This window comes from Tenrec ecaudatus, chromosome X (assembly GCF_050624435.1).
Source record: "Tenrec ecaudatus isolate mTenEca1 chromosome X, mTenEca1.hap1, whole genome shotgun sequence".
Classification (NCBI taxonomy): domain Eukaryota; kingdom Metazoa; phylum Chordata; class Mammalia; order Afrosoricida; family Tenrecidae; genus Tenrec; species Tenrec ecaudatus.
Genome location: NC_134548.1, coordinates 155,364,389 through 155,386,950, shown reverse-complemented (window position 1 = coordinate 155,386,950; position 22,562 = coordinate 155,364,389). Strand labels below are relative to the sequence as shown.

Here is a 22,562-nt window from a genome sequence, read left to right as displayed (position 1 = left end):
GGGCTGATATGGCAGCTGTATCCTGTAATTATAGCAAAAGGCCTCTGAGACGTTCAAGTTCACCTATGTGAACATGGACACAATTGATTTTGAGGAAGATTGGAAAATGTTCATGAAGAACTCTATTTGGTCCTCGGTAATGCTCATCATGAACACATTAGAAAACCAACGAACAGCCCCTTCCTTAGATATCCTGCATATGGTTAATGCAGTTGAACTGAACACAGACTCTAGCAGATTAGACTTACTAGCTATGTGACTTGACTCGCTGTGTAACCTAGGCAGAAGCAATGGGCTAAGCCTCACTTTCCTCTTCTCGGCATTGGCGATCGAATCTTAGAGAACAATTGCGATAGTTCATCTAGAGGATGTTTCTAATGCACTTAGCGCTGTACATGGGACATAGTAAGTACTCCAAAGAGGCGGCTGCCTCAAGATTTTTTTTATTGTTTCTCTTTTATTTCATAATCATAAACGTAACCCTGCTTTCCAGCTGGACTCGGGGAATAAGGAAAGTAGGAAACCCGAAGAACTGGAGTGAGAGCACAGGATTACACGACACTGCAAGCACATGGGGAATGGAAGGGTGATTTCCCAAGCTACACAAGGAAGGGTCTGGTGCTTAAGATAAAACAGAAAATCCAGATCAAATGTAATTAGAGTTGTCCACAGTCAACAATGGTGATCTTCTTGCTGGTCTTGCCATTCTTGGAACCACAACGCTCCTTGGCTTCCACAAATGTTCATGCCTTCTTTCACCCGACCGAAGACCACGTGCTTGCCATCCAACCATTCAGTCTTAGTGGTGCAGACAAAATACTGGGAACCGTTCGTAGTGGGCCCAGCATTTGACATAGACAGGATGCCAGGACCTGTGTGCTTCAGGATGAAGTTCTCATCCGCACATTTCTCTCTATAGATGGACTTGCCACCAGTGCCGTTTTGGCGTGTGAAGTCACCACCCTGGCACACAAACCCTGGAGTGCTTCTGTGAAAGCAGGAACCTTTATAACCCAAACATTTCTTCTCAGTGCTCAGAGTGCGGAAGTTTTCTGCTGTCTCTGGGACTTTGTCTGCAAACAGCTCAAAAAAGACACAGCTGAGGGGCTCGCCGTCGACGGCTATGTCAAAAAACACAAGAGGGTTGGCCATGGCTGGACACAACAGGACCAGACAAGACTACAGATTCAGGCGGCAGTGTCTGCAAAGCGGCCTTTTAGAAAAAAGAAGAAGAATCCATTAATAGCTTTTAAGGCTGCAAATGCATTTTTAACTCAATTATTTATCTTCCTCCCTCCCGATCATCATGACCCCAATCCTACCTTGCCTTGTGGACCTGGTTATACCAGAGGATGCACAGCGGTGTAGTGGGGATCTGGAGGCACAGGGAATCTAGGACAGACGAACCCCTCAACACCAGTGGTGGGAGTGGCGACACCAGGAGGGAAGGGGGTGTAGAAAGGGAGAACCGATCTCGGAGATCTATGTGTGACCTCCTCTCTGGGAGATTGGCAAGGGGGAGGCGGGTGAGGGGAGATGCCGGGGAGTGTAAGATAAGATATAATAATTATTTATAAACTATCAAGGGACCAGGGTGGGATCGGGGAGTGAGGGGGACGGGGGGAAAAAAAGGGAAACCGAGCTGATTCCAGGAACCCAAGTGGTAGGTGAATTATGAGAATGACGAGTACAGCGAATGTATAAGGGTGCTTTGCTCAATTGATGTATGTACAGACTGTGATAAGAGCCTTATGAGCCCCAATAAAAAGATTAAAATAAATAAATAAAAATAAAATATACTTGAACCAAAAAAAAACACGAAAAAAAAGAAATTTATTCCTCAGATATTACACTTACATGCATATATTATTATGTACATATATGTGTGTGAATATATTTATGGGCATATATATTTGTATATATGTGCACATATATTGTATACATGTATATATACATACACACATATGTAAAAGGTGGCTGTCACTATTCCTGCTTGTCTGTAAGGTTAGATTCAGGACTTTAATACGTAAATACTCTAGCTTCTAGCTTTGCTTCCCTGGCTTGTATGGGAGAACAATGTCTGGCTTTGGTATTTTCAGCAAACAAATCACTTTCTGAATCACCAGAATCTAAGAGCATAAGTTGAGAGGCAGCAGCGGCAGTGACCAGTTCTGGAATTATCCTTGTAGATCTCTGTGATTGTGGGACAATGTACATAGCCTCAGGGGATGGCAAAAAGGGAAAGCCAACTACCCTGTAGACATGGGGGCTTTCATGTCAAGTTGGTTTTCCCACCAGCTAGCTAGACTGCGCACGTTTTCCTTCTGGGCTTCCACTTCCATGACGATGTTCCTTTGACAAGCATCTCCTCAGTTCTTACCGGGTTTCAAGGAGCCCGGCGGCGCAGTGGGTTAAGCATTGGGCTACTGGGCAATTGGGTTAAGTGGGCACTTGCAGGCCACCAGCCACTGTGGGGGAGAAAGGTGAGGCTGTTGAGTCCCATGAAGACTTACAGTCTCAGAAACTCAAGGGAGAAGCTCTACTTGGTCTGTTGAGGATCATTTCGCTTCAGAATGGCCTGGATAGCCTTGGGTTTGTTTTTAATTTGGACCATATTTCAGACCCGGTGCAGGAGAAGCAGTAGTTCACAGGGTAGAGGCAAAGCGGCTCAGAGTCCATTTGACTTGGAAGCCCTGCGATGTTCACCGCCAGCATGTACAAGTAGGCAGATGACCACGGCACCGAGGAGGTTTCTGAGACCAGGGTGATGGGGCTACGCTAGCCTTTGGTTCGAGGCAGTAAAACCTCTGAGAGCTCGAACTTGGGTAAGGTGGAAATTTGGCCGAGAAAGAGAGCACCCTTAATTTCCCTGTCTGGAGAGCGATGGCCAGGAGGAAGACTGTAGCGCAGCGTCAAAAGGCTTTTCCATTGAGTTCCAGCTTTCCCAGGATCCATGGAATGTGCAGTTGTCTTCTCGGTCCACACAAACCCAGAGAAAGAAAGCTCACCTCCTTCCTGGGTGGGATGGTTCACTGACTTAAGCCGAGACGCTTGAGGTGGCGTTCCCGCTGGAGCTCATTGTTACTGCTTAGAACAATGTGACATCAACTCGGCACGTGACCCTCTATCACTCTCCCTTCTCTCTCTGCCCCCTCCCCTCCACGTGATCACGTGGTCATCATTTTTCTTCTCTTTTACAACTCAGAATCTGCTCTCGAAGACCCGGTTTGTGATATTACATGGACACAGGCTGGCCTCCAACCACCACTACGCCCTGGACTTGATCTGCCAGCGGTGCAATGAACTGCGCTACCTCACGGATATATTGGGGAATGAGATCAAAGCAAAGCAACTGCGGCTCAGCAAGGTCTTCAAGATGCACAAGCTCCTGCAGCAGGTAGTCTCGCGGACAGTGAAGGGCCCGCCTGGAGACATGTGTGTCTCGGCGTCTCCTGGCCTGGCACTCAAGACCCACTCGTGGTATCCCGGTCAGCTCCCCAGAGGTTGGGGCGGGGGTGGGGTGGGGGTGGGGTGGGGGAGAGGGTCAGGGTCTGGTGGAGTTTGGGAATGGAGCTGGTCAAGAGGCCTGAAGAACTGAGCTTGATGAGGATCCTGGTAGCTGCCTGCCCAGGTCGCCCGCAGCACTACTGGCTTCAGGACTGGGTGAATCCGGGTCTCTGTTCTGAGTATTGGAATGACATGAGCGCTTCCTGTCTACTATTTCAAAGTCACGGGGGGATATTTGGCTGAGCCAGGAAACACTGAGTACATGTAATGGGATAGCTACGAGCATGTCAACAGTGACTGTCAGAGATAGTGCTCCCTGACCCAGCCTTTCACGAGTCGGTAATGAATTGAACGGTCTCCCCCGCCGGGATGGTGTCTGCAGTGTGATGGGGGAGTGTCACTTAACACAGGCCAGAGCGGATCATACCGCTTGTCATGTAGACACATCTCCTGTTCGGCCCAGCAAGCTCTTCTGGTCTTTGGCATGCATTCAGCACGTATGCCACACTTGATATCTGCCGAGGGGTTTCCTATTGCATTCGCATTATGGCTTTGGGGGAAAGCCCACGTAGCCAAAGTAGCCAGGTTGAGAGAATGATCAGATCCGGAAGCAGAAGGAAGTCCTTGCCATGAAATGAAGGCCCTGGGTCCCAGCCTTGGCCGTGCCTTCAAAAGACCAGTCCAGAACAACTGGATCAGGTGTCTTCATTTGGGGGGAAAAAGCTCAGAATGGGCTTCTGAGTCACAGACATCGGGGCTGATAGCTGCTCTCTTCCTGGATGAACGCATTTCCGGTTTCTTCATAATGAGTGTGTGTTCCCCCAATGTTGCCCCCAGGCTCGGCAGTGCTGTGATGAAGGAGAAAGCCTTATTGTTAATCATGAAATCGATAACTTGCAATCAAAAGAAGACGCCGAGAAAGCACTTCAAGACATCGAGAATTTTATGGACATGTCTCTGCCTTTTATAAATTATGATACAGAAAGACTGCAGTATGAATTTGACACCATTCTGTCGCCTGAACTCAAGGTAGGACGGTTAAACAACACAGCAACTTAAATTCTCATTGTCATCATATGGGGACACGTTACATTACTTCCCAGCTAATCCTCCCACAAAGTGCAATTACCTAGGTCTCTGAAGGGTGAAGAATCATCGTGGTGCCCCTGTGAAGCAGCAGAGAGCCCAGAGGGTGCTCTTTTTTGCTAGAAAAAGAACAGTGTCCATTTGGAGCACTGGCTTCACGGTCTTTATTTTTTTTCACCTACAGGGAGCTCTCAGATATGTTTTCTTATGCTTCCTTGGAGAAAGCCCCAAAGCAGCCTTAGGAGAACGCTACGCTTGTGTCAAGACCACTCTCCCCCCAAACATCTTGCCTTTAGGCTGCTGTGGCCACTCTCGCTCCCTGGGTACAAACATGCAGCTCTCTCTCAGTCTGAGAAGGAGGAATCAGGACCTTCTTGGTGAGGCAGTGGGGCAGGACTGAGAGCTCTAGGTGATGGCAATCCTGCCCCTCCTTGAGGTGCCATGAAAGACTGCCTCTCTACCGCTTCTTTTATTTGCTGCTACCACACGCAGTTGACTGTAAGGTTGGGGAGGTATCCCTGATGACTTGCAGCTACTAGGTGATGCCCCAGAAACACAAAGCATGGCGGCGGTCCAGACCAAGCCACTCTCTCAGAGGCAACTTAGCTTAACTCTAGCTGCCTCACACAAGCTAGGAGGGACACGCACACGGGTATGTCATCTATGTGTGGCTCTGAGGAGTGTGTTCCACCATGAAGAACTTCAAAGAGAGCGTCTTTTTCCCCCTCTGTTTATTTTTGGGTGTGTGTGAACTAGGTGAAGGTTTACAGAACAAGTCAATTTTCCATTCAATAATCTATAACATTTAGTTTTTTGTTCTTAACTGCAATCCCCGTAATGTAACACTACTTTCCCCATTTCCTGTATTTCCTGTTTGCCTTCTTCCTCCTTTCCTACCTCTTCTGAAGGCTGCCATTGGGCAAATGTTTCCCTGTCGATCTCAAACTCAACAAACAAGCAAACAAAAACAACCCAAATCACTGCCATCGACTGGATTTCGAATCATAGCAACCCTATGAGGACAGAGTAGAACTGCCCCAGTGGGTTTCTGAAAGTGTAACTCCCTACCGGAGGAGAAAGTCTCCTGTCTCCCTCAGAGTGACTGGTGGCTTTGAACTGCAGACTTGGTGGTTATCAGTCCAACTCGTAACCACTACACCACCAAGGCTCCATCGTACGGGGCTGAGTATTCTAAGGATTGTGCATCTCCCTAGTGTTATTGTTCCCTCTATAGACTTGTCTACTGTTTGGCTGAAAACTGAGCAACAAGGGTGAGTTCAGTGTCAGTGATCTTACTCAACCTGTAAGTCTCGGATTTGGTATGATTTTGAATTTTATTCCATATTTTGCTCTCATTCTGTCGAGGACCTTCTAAGTTGGTCCCGTTCAGAGAATGTAGGAGAGGTAGCCCGGCACCGTCCAGTTGTTCGGATGTCAGGACTGAGGAGACTGGTGTTGGTGTGATCATTTAGTCCACTGTGTCTCGAACTTTCATCATTCTTCTCTCCTTGAGAGGCCAACAGTTGTGTTTTAAGTGACTGCTTACACGTTTTTAAGCATCCTACTTGCTTTGTGACCTATGTTATGCTGATTGACCTTGGTGTCCCCCAGGAGTACAATCCTGAGCCCACAGACCCAGTGATTGATTCCATCAAGATGTTTGGCTTTGCCTATATTTTTATTACTTTGTACCCTAAGCGCTCCACCATGTTCAAGGATCTTTTGCAGCGAATGTAACACATGTGTGTAAGTGTCCTATGCAGAGTCAATCTACTGTGATGGTGCTATTTGTTTTATTGCTTTCATAACTTGGCGGCTTTGTCACATCAAAAACAAAGAGTAAAATGTCTTCTCTTCTAGCCATTATCTCTTCCAGCCATTGACAGGTGGAGCAGTGGTTACAGTGACCAGTTTCATCACTGAAGGAGGCACTTCCTGTCCAAGTTATTTTGGTTGAGATAATCACCTCTGCGTTTATAACCATGTGAAGAGAATGTATTAGTCTGTTTTGCTCCACTTTAAAAAATTCTTCCAGTTATATTTGAAACTCAGAACTAATTTTTTGACAGTCTTAGAACTCTGAAAGGATGTACAATGACCTCAATTCAGAAAATGTTTCCTGGAATCCTTGCAGATTCAAGTGCAGTCCATACAGCTGAAGCTGGCAAGCATTCGAAGTGCAATTGAGAGCCAGCAGGCTGGTTTCAGGAACCTGGAAGATACGTGCATGGGACCATTGCAACTCGTGGTACCTGGGACAGACCATGTGATCAAATCCACAGGACCATTTTTACCCCCAAAATATGGTAACGTATCTTACACTCATCTTCACTTTCTTTTCCTTTCCTGTTATTTTTTTACTGTGTTTATGTTGATGTCCATGCTGAATTGGTTCTCCAACTGTGACAGATTGAAAATGTATTGGAGCATCTTTAATGATGCTTCCATTAGATCGCATAAGGCAGGAGTTGTGGTTGATAACACAGTACGGCCAGACAACATAATAATAAACGCATGTAGGATAGGTGCACCCAAATTTCAGGACTGAGTATTCTAGCCTTAAAAAGCAATAGATGGAGAGCAAATGCTTTGAGAGTGATGAGGGCAAAGAATGTACGGTTGTGCTTTATACAATTGATGTATGTATATGCATGGATTGTGATAAGAGTTGTATGAGCCCCTAATAAAATGTTAAAAAAAAAAAAGAAAACCCTAACACAGTGACAGAAGTGGGCAGTCCTTGCTCTGTCTCCTGGAACGCTTACAGGGTCTTCAAACCTACACCCCTTTTCTGGAATTCACCATGAACCCCTCAGGCAGCATTTGTTTAAATCAGAAGTGATTAAAGTTTTCCTGTAAAGAGCCTGAGAATAAATGCTTTTCAGGTCAAAAACAAAACAAAACAAAAAAATAAATAGAAAAAACTTTCCAGTCTTTAAAAATATTAAAAACCAAACTAACATTTGTCTTCATCAGGTGGAAGAAAGTGTATGAAACTGCTACACATACACACACTCACTGAATAACTCATTGCATGTTTTTTAAGCTTCTGGTGAGTGAGGGCTTCAATGATAGAACAAAATGCATTTTCTAAGCGGATGCGGGAAAACAGTAATTTTATTGACAGTTAACTTTTGCAGATCCCATTTTCTCGTGTTAACCTGTAGATCTGTGTTTACCATGCAATGCCCATTTCCTTTCTAAATCTTAAGGAAAAAAATGAAGTCCTCCCAATGGAGTTGAACTCCTCTGGAATCCTGATGACTCGATTTTTTCCAGGAGCTGCCTTAGGCTGTTTTGTGGGTCTCTGAGATGAAAATCATTTGTTCTTTGGAGCTCTGTTTAGACCATGGGGCTAATTCCAGTTTAAATTCAGTCTCCATAATATCTCGAGTAGAATCAGGGATTTTTTTTTTAGTTCAAGGATCGTTTGTTGGCCCTTAGGAGTGTTTTCCAGTCCAGTGTGTGGGGGCACCACGCCCTGGCCCCATAGTCCACTTTCAGCATTCCCTGGGGACCTTGCCACTCCATTCCCTTGCTGTTCCGCTGCACTCCCCCAGTGATTTGCCTCGGTGTGGTGGGATCAGGTCAGGTGCAATTCCCACACTGTGTCTCTGGTGCTGTCCCCTGCAGGGCTATGGGTCAGCGAGGAATCAGGGACTTTGATGTAGAGCAATTTTCTTGAGCCAGGTCTAAAGTATGATAAAATATACTCATAACGCAATAAGATTTTTTTAAAAAGAGGTGATGGAAGCAGCCAGCGAGACTAAGAAAAGAAAAACTTTATAATGAATATTTATTACATGTGAAAATATCCTAAGTGAAACTATAGAACATAGCTTTGATGAATAACATCAACTAGGAAGATACCCCCTACCCCAAAAGGCAAAAGAACAAAAATAAGCAATAAGTGGATAAAGCCCATTCTCTATGAACGTAAAATTGAATAGGTTGATACCAAAAAGCATCAAAAAAACTAAGATTTGAGGATCAGACAGACTTCAGTTAGGTTTAGATATTTGGTTCTGTCTGCTGGTAGTATGACCTTTGGCAATTCATTTAACCTTTCGGAGCATTAGTTTCCTTGTCTGTAAAATGGAAATGGTACTGTGTACTTGTTTCAAAGTGTTGTGAAGATAAACATGAAAACATAGACTACAAAATGGTCCTCAGTGGAACTGTTCCTTCTCTCTGGGGGACACTTCCTGCGTCTTAATTGTTCTGTAACAGGTGAATTCCAGGGTAGAGTCCTTTAGTTTGACCCTTTCAGGTAAGGAGCAGGGTTTCTAGGACCCTGGCCAAGACCCATTGAAGCCATTCATCGTTGAAAGCACATGGTGGGTTTTTGCTCTCATCTTCGTTCATTCTCATGTTTGTATTTAATGACATTTCTTTCTGCAGTGGGAATTGGATATTCTTTCTTTCAAGCATGTAAACTTTTTTCAAAAGGTACTTTATTAGATTATTTTAAGCCAATGCGTTGTCTGAGTCCTTGCATATGTGAAAAAACCAGTTTGACACCTAAAAACAGCGGAAATGCAGCCCCTAATTTGCCTGCAAGGAGCTGTTTCCTTTTTGTCAGAAGGACCCATCCATCTGTTATTCCCTCTCAATATGAATCTGACCTTGAAAAGTTACCACCAAAAAAGGAAACGAGGCTTCTAAATTCAACATCTTTCACAGAATGGCCATTGGAGGGGGGAAAGGCAATGCTAAAGTGAATCAAACGTGCTTTTATCTCAGTGATTTCCTTGTTGTCCATCTAAAACTATCTGTTGGGCGTAGCTTAGAGTGACTTCAGTCCAGTGTATACAGGAGGGAGAAGGCAGCTAACTCCCTAAAGAAATGACAGAGGTGGATGACGCTTTTATCCACCATCATTTGTGAATGAAAGCAAAGCACTATTTATTCACCAAACTTTGTTCTTGTGACCTCCATTGCTCTGTGAGTTCTGGGGACTATTAAGAGTCAGTTCCAAACAGTCCCTTAAGACTTTGAAATTACTAAGCAGTGCATCAAAGATTGGGTCAAATGAGAACAAGTTTGCATTTATTTGTGACCCAAGCCAGTCAAACTGTTTTTCAAGCTTTGTTTGGTTTGTCTTTGCGTCACACCCCACACCTAGCATGGTGTCTGGCATCTAGCAGGATTTACTAACAACGTGCTGAATTAACTAACATTTAATACAGTTGAAGAAGGACATTACCAGTGAGAGGAGATGTGTAAATGTATTTCGAATTCAAACATCTGTGGCTCAGTTCTTCTGAAGCTCCAGACCTGAGGCGGTGGTTTAGTGACTTGAAGTTCTCATGAACAACTAAGGCTCACCATGGTCCTGTTGAACCCCTTCCACCTCCCCTGCAAATCTTCTCTTCTTCCTGTACTCTGCAAGCCCTGGCTGGTACTGTGATTGACCAGTTCTCCAAGCTTATCATCTTGCGTTCGCTCACTCATGCTCCACCTTTAATCAGGACAAAAACCCTTGGGGTCACCTTGGTGACACCTAGTACAAGTTGAAATGCCTCTCAAATCTTATCCCCCTCTCCATCTTCAGTGCTAACTCCCCTAGCCCCAGCAGCTAAGTGCACCTGTTGCTTATAATAGCTGCAATCGTCTACTTGGCTCCCAACACTCCCTCTTCCAATGCCCTTAGTGCCTTCCTCAGTGTTGGGACTCTCCTCCACATCCTCCTGTTTTCTCTGGGACACTACTCTTCCCTTTCTCCTTCCTTTCCACCTGGGTAACCCCTCCTCTTGGCCACTTTTCTCAGATAAGATTTTTTCTCCTTACCGCTGCTGCTCCCCAGTTCTGGTAGGCATTCATGATAACAAATCCGCATGCATTTTGTCTGCGATTTAAGGCCTCTTCTGTCTTCTTTTGCTAGTCTGTAAGCTCTGGAAGGACAGGGACTGTGCGCTATTCATCGTTAAAGTGCCAGCATCTAGCACAGAGCTTTGCATAAGCTCATAACTTTGTATATATTCACATTGTTCAATGAATATATATGTTTGTGTTATGTATGTATATATATATATCCCTTGCTTTTCAGAAGAGGAAAACATGGTTCTCATAAGTTGTACATACATCTTGTGTGCGTCTCTCTTAATGTATATACAAAGAGTCAAGTTAATGACTGCTCCCTAATATAATTTTATAAACAAGTTCTGGATCTCTGCTTATCAGATCTCTTTCCACCACGTGTCTGTCAGTTTGTCCTACTGTGCTCATTTGTTTGTTGCTGTTACGTGGGAAGCTATGTCCCTTGTACTTCAAATACTACCAGCAAGATCACTCGCAGTGGGCAGGTTTAAGTGGAGCTTCCAGACATAGACTTCTGAAAGAAAGTGGATGTTGGAAGTCTGAATTCAGGGCATCAAATCCAGGCAAAAAGTGGTGGAGGTGGTAGTGTTGGTGGCTGGTGGTTGTTGTTGTTGTTGTTGGTGGTGGTGTGTGCGTACTGTGGAGGAAAGGTCTCCTCTCTTTTCAGCTGCGTGAGTGCATATGTGCGCACAGCATGCCTGTGTGCGCGCGCTGTGGTGAAGAGTTCTCATCTCTTTTCAGCTGCCGTTCCTGTGTTCTGTGGAAATCCCCATGTTGCCTGGTGTCTGTCTTCCCAGGCTTTCACTTCATTGCTTCTTCACCTAACCTGCTCTTTTTAGATTTCCAAAGGGGATTGGTTTTAAGACACACACCCCACTGAAATGGCCTCCTCGTTAGCATAAAAAAGAACACCTTTATTTCTAAATGGGTGGTTGCCCAACCTATATTTAGCAGGACACAAACCAAATCCATAACAATCAAGTTAATGAATAAGTTCACATCTGATGAAATGCTTGTGTGGGGGGAGGTAGCTCCCCCCCCCCCAGCTTGAACACATAAGCGAATAGGATGATGAATAATACTAATTTTAGTGCTTAGCTGAGGAGGATGTTTGAGGAGTGAGTGAATGACCAAACGAATGCAAACTAGAATCAGGCTCCAAAAGAAGTGGCGCATGTGGATAAATCTAACCAGTCTTTGTTCTCTATGGTCTGCTTTTAAATATACTAATATCAACTAGCTGCAGATACTAATAAATATCTCTGTAATTATTTACTAGCAACTGCTCTGGTGGCATAGCGGTTATGCATTGGGCTGCTAACTGCAAGTCATTAATTCATTCAAAAGCACTATCCTTGGGAGAAGGGCGTGGCTTTTTATTCCCATAAGGATTTTCAGCCTTGGAAACCCACCAGGGAAGTTCTACCTTGCCCTATAGGGTTTCTATGAGTCAGAAGCAACTTGATGGCGGGGATTTTTGTTTTGTTTGGGGTTTTGAGTTTAATTATTTCCTCTAGACATGTATGTGTGGTCATTACACGTGCTGACTTTAATTCTGGTTCCATTGCTTTCGTTGTCCACATTGTTCTAGCAGGGAAGCCTTGGAGAAAAAATCAGAGCAATTTGAAAGTAAGTATGATTCATTAATCCTAAATTGATCTTACTGGTGTAGTTGTGGAATCAGCATGAGGGCTTACACCATAGTCTTTATTCACAAAGTCAATGTCCTGCGTTGGAAAGCCAGTTAATTCTGAAAGTGAAAAGGCTACTGTGTAATCCTGAGTGCTCTATCAGACAATAATCTGGGAGGGTCCACTGGGCTTTTAATTGGTTGATTTGTGGAAGTATATTGCCAGGCCCTTTTCCTAGTGTGCTTCAGTCCAGAAGCTCCACTGAGACCTAGCTTCCGTGGGTGACCCTGTTGGTAATGAAGTACCAATGGCGGTGTTTCCAAGCACCATTGCAATATAGATAGAAGGCAGCACAGTTCGATTAACGGACGGAGAGTTGATGTGTCTACAAAGTTAGGATCCTCAAGAAAACTTCCGTTGACTTAAATTTACGTGAAAAGAAATATATCTCTATAGATGTGACTTTAGCTTTTCATTGTTTCAGATGGAAGTGGTGCAGGACAAGCAAGAGAAGACTGCGCCTAGTCAACCCCCCACTTTGGAGCATGACAACACCTTTGAAATTCTGCAGAAGTATTTATTAACTTGCATGCATACACACATACGCCCATGGGAGCTCTGGCACAGCGGTCCACAAGAATGGGTTTGGAACCCGATTCACAGACAGGGGTGCTACTGAGCGTGGTGTCCACAGACCTGTGGTTAGGCCTGACCAAGCTGTTCTTGGTTATACTGCTCGAGTCGAAAGTAACCAGGCTTTGACAGAATTTCAGTCTCCTCTTTAGCAAACGTGGTCAAAATGAATGGAACCTAGAACCACAAAGATAAACAATATAATTTTAATAGATATTCGCAATAACGGTTCACTTTTATCACATGGTACTAAGATTGTAGACATGTGACTATTTAACATTTAAGTGGATGTTACAGAGTTGTGAGTAAGTAGCTGATATTTGGGGGACAGTTTTATGGATATATAAGGCCCCTTCAACCCGTTTGTGGAAAAATTCCATGATCTTTTTCCATAAACTTTTTTGAAGTCCTCTCATACACGTGTTTGTATAGACATAATTGTATGTGTATACATATGAATATATATTCAAATATTTAAATGCTTAAAATATCTGATATATACATTTTGTGTGTATTCCAAAACTATTAAATGTTAATTGCTCAAAAGAGAACAGATAAATCTACATTTGAATATATATAAATAGTCTAAAAAGTTAAATGCTTAAACATGTTTTAAAAATTATTTTAAGAGGCCAAAATTATAAGTTAAGTTTACTGGGTTATTTATATTGGAGAATGATGCAATGAAATTTAAATATGCCAAATGAAAATCCCATGGAGAGAGGGTATATTTTATATTTCTGAGACAGGGAACAAAATTCTATCAGAAACTTACACATTCTCTCTACTTGGGCAGACCAGAAAAATGAATCTACTTGAACAATGTCAGGGCAAGGGAAAAAAGGTGCTTATGTGCTATCGTTTTGTTTTTTTTTTTGAGCGTGGGAACTATAGCTCAGAAATTGTGCTGCCCCTGCCCGCCCCCAGCTTCACGAATATGTCTTGTGAGTTTTTAGTATATTGATTACTGAGTTTTGTGAATTAGAACCCAGGAAATTCATTTCCCATTTTGATGATAAAACCACCAGGATGACTTGACATTTCCTATATGTTTATACCTCAGACAATTCAGAATAATTCTTGTGGACAATTAGCAATAACGAGGCAATCTAACAACTGATCAATAAATCATCTTTCTCTGTATCCTAGCCATGTCCTAAATGAACTGATCCAGTCAGAGAGAGTGTACGTTCGAGAGCTGTTTACGGCTTTGCTGGTAAGTAATTCCAGTGTGTGGTCCCAGCCTTTCCTGCCCCGCTCCTTCGAAGGGGCTTGGGGCCATCTTCTGCTGCTGTTTATTCCTTTGAGTATTGGACAATCACGGCGTGCATTCCCCACTCTTCAATAGTGAGACGGGGTGACCCAGAATTTATTTTATGTTTAAAAAAGCTATTCTCTGAGAGAGGCGGAAGATTGGGATAACCTTTTCCAGGTGGTGCCGTAAATAACTGACGACTGGGGGTTGGGATGCACCTTTGGTCTGGAAACAGCCACAACACTTCCCCCGAGCTTAAGGAACAGTCCACATAGCCCGTGCTAAATTTTTTTCACAGTTGGTTTCTATATTTTCTTTCCCTACACTACAGGCTACCCTGAAGGCCAATGGCCTGTCACTTTACTAGCAAATCTGTACTTTTTTTTTCTCCTGCCTTTAAAGGAAAACAAGTGGTTGGCTTTGGGAATTAGGGTCTCTCAATGTGAAAAAGGACCAAAGGCTTCCTCCCCCAAACCTCTATTTGGTGTGTTGTACCTATGACACCTTTGGTGGCCAACCTAGAAGTTAGTGTAAATATGTGTGGAAAATTAACACCTGCTTTATTTTGTGCAGGGCTACAGAGCAGAGATGGATAATCCAGGTATGTATGCTCTCATGCCAGCTCTCCTGAGAAAAAACAAGGATGTTCTCTTTGGAAATATGGCAGAGATCTACGCGTTCCACAAGGAGTACGTAATTGCCGAATTGAATATGTGGCTATGCTAGTTTACAACTTGAGTGGCCTATTTCTTATGCTGTGCATATAATGACGGCATCTTCTTGTCTCTGAAATTTTGACAGGATTTTCATGAGCAGCCTGGATCATTGCCAGAACGCACCAGAGCACGTGGGACGCTGTTTCCTAGAGAGGGTGAGTTAAAGGAGTCTTCCACTTGGGCTGCCCTTGCAATGCAAAGAAGGCCCCTGATCGAGCTACCAGTCAGCAGGCATTTTAGGGGTTAGGAAATGATGCTGCTCGGCCACACTCAACTCTTGTCGAGCCTTCCTTGATGGCATAAGGGCCGGGTCACAACTTGGTAATATGGTTGTTGTTGTTTTTTAACCACAGAAGAAGGAATTTCAGATGTATGCCAAATATTGTCTGAATAAGCCCAGATCGGAGAAAATTTGGAAGAAGTGTTCCGAATGTGCCTTTTTCCAGGTATACTTAGTCCAGTTTTGGCTGTACTTCCTGTATGTGATTTACGTATGCATAGAGCGCACAGAGGAACCCTACTCTCCCCATCACATGCGTGCCTGCACGGACATATGTTTGCTGTTCCCCAGAAATAACTGCCTTGAGCTCTGTCTTTTCATATGTCCTGTTTCCAAATAACATGCTCATAGTTGATTCTTCAGTTTGCTTCATTTTCATGACAGTGTCAATTAACTCCCCGCCCCCCTCCTATGGCTGACTACCATCTAAGTCTCTTTCCACTGCTCCCTTCCTCCAAATCTATCAATCTCATCATGTTATTATTTTGGTTATTGATTATCAGGATTAAATGATTAAGACTGTATGAATCCTATTCTCAGACAAATCCTGTGGCGTGATTGATTTTCCTTCCCTTTTTGTTGTTCTTCAAATTGCCTCTTTAATCACTTAATTTTCTGCATGTTGCTGTTAGGTGCCATGGAATCCGCTCCACTGCATAGTGACCCTCAGCACTCAGTACTCACACACTCACCTCACTCACTCACGTACCCACATCACTCACCACACCCACTCACCTCACTCACTCACCTACCTCACCTACCTCACCTCACTCAATCACCTCACTCACCCACCTCACTCACTCACCTCAGTCACTCACCTACCTCAGTAACCTAACTCACGCACCTACCTCACTCACCCACCTCACTTACTCACCTCACTCACTCACCACACTCACTCACCACACTCACTCACCTCACTCACCTCACACACTCACCTAACTCACTCACACACCCACATCACTCACCACACCCACTCACCTCACTCACTCACCTACCTCACTCACCACCTCACTCACCTCACTTACTCACCTCACTCACTCACCTCATTCACTCACCTACCTCAATAACCTAACTCACTCACCTACCTCACACACCCACCTCACTCACCCACCTCACTCACCTCAATTACTCACCTCACTCACCTCACTTACCTTATTCAGTCACCTACTCACTCACCTCACTCACTGACCTCACCCAACTCACTCACTCACCTTACTCACTCACCTCACTCACTCAACTCACTCACCTCACTCCCTCACCTCACTCACCCACCTCACTCACCTCACTCTCACCTCTCTCTCACCTCACTCACTTCACTCACTCACCTCACTCACCTTACTCACCTCACTCACCTCACCTCACTCTCTGACTCACTCACTCACTCACATCACTCACCCACCTGACTCACTCACCTCACTCACTCACCTCACTACTCACCTCACTCACCTCAATCACTCACCTCACTCACTCACCCACCTCACTCACCTGACTCACTCACCTCACTCAGGTCACTCACTCACCTAACTCACCTCATTCACCTCACTCATCACACCCACCTCACTCTCTCACCTCACTCACCTCACTCTCACCTCACTCCCCTCACTCACTCACCTCACTCAACTCACTCACCTCACTCACTCATGTCACTCCCCTCACTCACTCACCTCACTCACTTCACTCACCTCACTCTCACCTCACTCACCTCACTCACTCACCTCACTCACTCATCTCACTCTCACCTCACTCACCTCACGCACTCACCTCACTCACTCACCTCACTCACCTCACTCACTAACCTCACTCACCTCACTACTCACTTCACTCACCTCACGCATCTCACTCACTCACCTTATTTCCTCACCTCACTCACTCACCTCAGTCACTTCACTCTCACCTCACTCACTCACCACACTCACTCACCTCACTCATCTTATTCCCTCACCTCACTCACCTCACTCACTCACCTCACTCACCACACTCACCTCACTCACCTCACTGACTCACCTCACCTCACTCTCTCACCTGACTCACTCACTCACATCACTCACCCACCTGACTCACTCACCTCACTCACTCACATCACTCACTCACCTCACCCACCTGACTCACTCACCTCACTCACTCACCTCACTCACTCACCTCACTCACTCACCTCACCCACCTGACTCACTCACCTCACTCACTCACATCACTCACTCACCTCACTCACCCACCTCACTCACCTCACTCACTTACCTCACTCATCTCACTCACTTACCTCACTCACTCAACTCACTCACATCACTCACCTCACTCACCTCACTCACTCACCTCACTCATCACACTCACCTCACTCACTCACCCACCTCACTCACCTCACTCTCTCACCTCACTCACTCACCTGACTCACTCACCTCAGTCACTCACCTCACTAATCACCTCACTCACCTTATTCACTCACCTCACTCACTCAACTCACTCAGCTACTCACCTTACTCCCTCACCTCACTCACCCACCTCACTCACCTCACCCACTCACCTCACTCACTCACTAACCTCACTCACCTCACTACTCACCTCACTCACCTCACTCATCTCACTCCCTCACCTTATTTCCTCACCTCACTCACTCACCTCAATCACTTCACTCTCACGTCACTCACTCACCTCACTCACCTCACTCATCTTACTCCCTCACCTCACTCACTCACCTCACTCACTCACCTCACTCACTCATCACACTCACCTCACTCACCTCACTGACTCACCTCACCTCACTCTCTCACCTGACTCACTCACTCACATCACTCACCCACCTGACTCACTCACCTCACTCACTCACATCACTCACTCACCTCACTCACTCACCCACCTCACTCACCTCACTCACTTACCTCACTCATCTCACTCACTCAACTCACTCACATCACTCACCTCACTCACCTTACTCACTCACCTCACTCATCTCACTCACCTCACTCACCTCACCCACTCACCTAACTCACTCATCTCACTCACTCATCTCACTCACCTCACTCACTCACCCACCTCACTCACCTCACTCTCACCTCACTCACCCACCTCACTCACCTCACCCACTCACCTCACTCATCTCACCTCACTCACTCACCCACCTCACTCACCTCACTCTCACCTCACTCACCTCACTCTCATCTCACTGACCTCACTCACCCCACTTCACTCACCTCACTCACTCACCTCACTTCACTCACCTTACCTCACCCACCTTACCTCACTCACTCACCTCACTCACCTCACTCTCACCTCACTCTCTCACCTCAATCACTCACATTACTCACCTACTCACCTCACTCACCTCACTCTCTCACCTCACTCACTCACCACACTCACTCACATTACTCAACTCACTCACCTCACTCACTCTCCTCACTCACCTTACTCCCTCACCTCACTCTCTCACCTCACTCACCTACCTCACTCACTCACCTCACTCACTCACCTCACTCACCTACCTACTCACCTCACTTCACTCACCTCATTCACTTCACTCACTCACCTCACTCACCTCACTCACCTCACTACTCACCTTACTCACCTCACTCACCCACCTCACTCACCCACCTCACTCACCCACCTTACTTCCTCACCTCACTCACTCACTTCACTCTCACCTCACTCTCTCACCTCACTCACTTACCACACTCACTCACATTACTCACCTACTCACCTCACTCACCTTACTCCCTCACCTCACTCACTCGCTTCACTCACTCACAACACTCACTAACCACACTCACCTCACTCACTCACCTCACTCACCTTACTCCCTCACCTCACTCCCCCACCCCACTGACTCACTCACCTCACCCTCACCTCACTCTCTCACCTTACTCCCTCACCTCACTCCCCCACCCCACTCACTCACTCACTCACCTCACCCTCACCTCACTCTCTCACCTCAGTCACCTACCTCACTCACCTCACTCACTCACTCACCTCACTCACTCACTCACCTCACTCACCTTAATTCGGTACCTCACCTCACTCACCCAACTACTCACCTCACTCACTCACTTCACTCACCTCACTCGCTCACCCACCTCACTCCCCCACCCCACTCACTCACTCACCTCACCCTCACCTCACTCTCTCACCTTACTCCCTCACCTCACTCCCCCACCCCACTCACTCACTCACTCACCTCACCCTCACCTCACTCTCTCACCTCAGTCACCTACCTCACTCACCTGACTCTTACCTCACTCATCTCACTCTCACCACACTCACCTCACTCACCCCACTTCACTCACCTCACTCACTCACCTCACTTCACTCACCTCACTCACCTCACTCAGTCACCTCACTCACCTCACTCACCCCACTTCACTCACCTCACTCACCCACCCCACTCACCTCACTCTCACCTCACTCACTCACCACACTCACTCACATTACTCACCTACTCACCTCACTCACCTCACTCACTCACCTCACTCACCTTACTCCCTCACCTCACTCACTCACATCACCCACCTCACTCTCTCACCTCACTCACTCACCTGACTCACTCACCTCACTCACTCACCTCACTAATCACCTCACTCACCTTACTCCCTCACCTCACTCACCTCACCCACTCATCTCACTCACCTCACTCACTCATCTCACTCACCTCACTCGCTCACCCACCTCACTCACCTCACCCACTCACCTCACTCACCTCACTCACTCATCTCACTCACCTCACTCACTCACCCACCTCACTCACCTCACTCTTACCTCACTCACCTCACTCTCACCTCACTCACCTCACTCACCCCACTTCACTCACCTCACTTACTCACCTCACTCACCTCACCTCACCTCACTCACCTCACTCACCCACCTTACTTCCTCACCTCACTCTCACCTCACTCACTCACTTCACTCTCACCTCACTCACTCACCACACTCACTCACATTACTCACCTACTCACCTTACTCCCTCACCTCACTACCAGACCGCACACACTCACTCACCTCACCCTCACCTCACTCTCTCACCTCACTCACCTACCTCACTCACTCACCTCACTCACCTTAATTCAGTACCTCACCTCACTCACCCACCTACTCACTCACCTCACTCGCTCACCTCACTAACTCACCTCATTCACCTCACTCACTCACCTCACTCATCTCACCCACCTCACTCACCTCACCCACTCACCTCACTCATTCATCTCACTCACCTCACTTACTCACCCACCTCACTCACTCTCACCTCACTCACCTCACTTACCTCCCTCCCTCACCTTACCTCACTAACTCACCTCACTCACCCACCTCACTCACCCACCTTACTTCCTCACCACACTCTCACCTCACTCACTCACTTCACTCTCACATCACTCTCTCACCTCACTCACTTACCACACTCACTCACATTACTCACCTACTCACCTCACTCACCTTACTCCCTCATCTCACTCACTCGCTTCACTCACTCACTCACAACACTCACTCACCACACTCACCTCACTCACCTTACTCCCTCACCTCACTCCCCCACCGCACTCACTCACTCACTCACCTCACTCACTCACTCACCTCACTCACCTTAATTCGGTACCTCACCTCACTCATCCAACTACTCACCTCACTCACTCACTTCACTCACCTCACTCGATCACCTCACTCACTCATCTCACTCACCTCATTCACTCACCCACCTCACTCACCTGACTCTCACCTCACTCACCTCACTCACCCCACTTCACTCACCTCACTCATTCACCTAATTTCACTCACCTCACTCACCTCACTCAGTCACTTCACTCACCTCACTCACCTCCCTCTCACCTCACTCACTCACCTCACTCACTCACATTACTCACCTCACTCACTTCACTCACTCACCTCACTCATCTTACTCCCTCACCTCACTCACTCACCTCACCTACCTCACTCTCTCACCTCACTCACTCACCTGACTCACTCACCTCAGTCACTCACTTCACTAATCTCCTCACTCACCTTACTCACTCACCTCACTCACTCAACTCACTCACCTCACTCGCTCACCCACCTCACTCACCTCACCCACTCACCTCACTCACTCATCTCACTCACCTCACTCACTCACCCACCTCACTCACCTCACTCTTACCTATCTCGCCTCACTCACCTCACTCACCCCACTTCACTCACCTCACTCACTCACCTCACTCACTCACCTCACCTAACTCACCTCACTCACCCACCTCACTCACCCACCTTACTTCCTCACTTCACTCTCACCTCAGTCACTCACCACACTCACTCACATTACTCACCTACTCACCTCACTCACCTTACTCCCTCACTCCCAGACCGCACACACTCACTCACCTCACCCTCACCTCACTCTCTCACCTCACTCACCTACCTCACTCACTCACCTCACTAACTCACCTTACTCACCTCACTCACTCACCTCACTCACTCATCTCACTCACTCACCTCACCTCACTCACGTCACTCACCCACCTCACTCACCTCACTTCACTCACTTTACTCACTTCCCTCACTCACCTCACTCACTCACCCACCTCGCCCACCTCACTCACTCACCTTACTCACCTCACTCACTCACCTCACTCACTCACCTCACTCGCTCACCCACCTCACTCACCCCACCCACTCACCTCACTCACGTCACTCACTCATCTCACTCACCTCACTCACTCATCCACCTCACTCACCTCACTCTTGCCTCACTCACCTCACTCTCACCTCACTCACCTCACTCACCCCAGTTCACTCACCACACTCACCTCACTCACTCACCTCACTCACCTTACTCCCTCACCTCACTCCCCCACCGCACTCACTCACTCACCTTACTCCCTCACCTCACTCCCCCACCGCACTCACTCACTCACCTCACCCTCACCTCACTCTCTCACCTTAGTCACCTACCTCACTCACTCACCTCATTCATTCACCTCACTCACCTTAATTCGGTACCTCACCTCACTCACCCACCTACTCACTCACCTCACTCAATTAACTCACCTCACTCGCTCACCTCACTCACTCACCTCACTCGCTCACCTCACTCACTCACCTCACTCGCTCACCCACCTCACTCACCTCACCCACTCACCTCACTCACCTCACTCACCTCACTCACTCATCTCACTCACCTCACTCAATCACCCACCTCACTCTTACCTCACTCACCTCACTCTCACCTCACTCACCCCACTTCACTCACCACACTCACCTCACTCACCTTACTCCCTCACCTCACTCCCCCACAGCACTCACTCACTCACCTCACCCTCAACTCACTCTCTCACCTCACTCACTCACCTCACTCACCTTAATTCGGTACCTCACCTCACTCATCCACCTACTCACTCACTCACTTAACTCACCTCACTCGCTCACCTCACTCACTCACCTCACTCGCTCACCCACCTCACTCACCTCACCCACTCACCTCACCCACTCACCTCACTCACTCACCTTACTCGCTCACCTCACTCGCTCACCCACCTCACTCACCTCACCCACTCACCTCACTCACCTTACTCCCTCACCTCACTCCCCCACCACACTCACTCACTCACCTCACCCTCACCTCACTCTCTCACCTCACTCACCCACCTACTCACTCACCTCACTCACCTTACTCACCTCACTCACCT

The 22,562-nt window shown here is 46.8% G+C and overlaps 1 protein-coding gene across 1 annotated transcript in view; it reads left to right on the top strand.

The window, feature by feature from the left end:
* The window catches only part of MCF2 (MCF.2 cell line derived transforming sequence), a 67,608-nt gene that overhangs the window by 23,492 nt on the left and 21,554 nt on the right, over positions 1-22,562 (top strand). Inside the window, 10 exon segments of the mRNA XM_075538487.1 lie at positions 3,206-3,397; positions 4,345-4,536; positions 6,728-6,899; positions 8,995-9,042; positions 12,005-12,042; positions 12,529-12,617; positions 13,827-13,893; positions 14,506-14,621; positions 14,734-14,803; positions 15,002-15,094. Coding sequence (XP_075394602.1) covers positions 3,206-3,397; positions 4,345-4,536; positions 6,728-6,899; positions 8,995-9,042; positions 12,005-12,042; positions 12,529-12,617; positions 13,827-13,893; positions 14,506-14,621; positions 14,734-14,803; positions 15,002-15,094 — 1,077 coding nt within the window.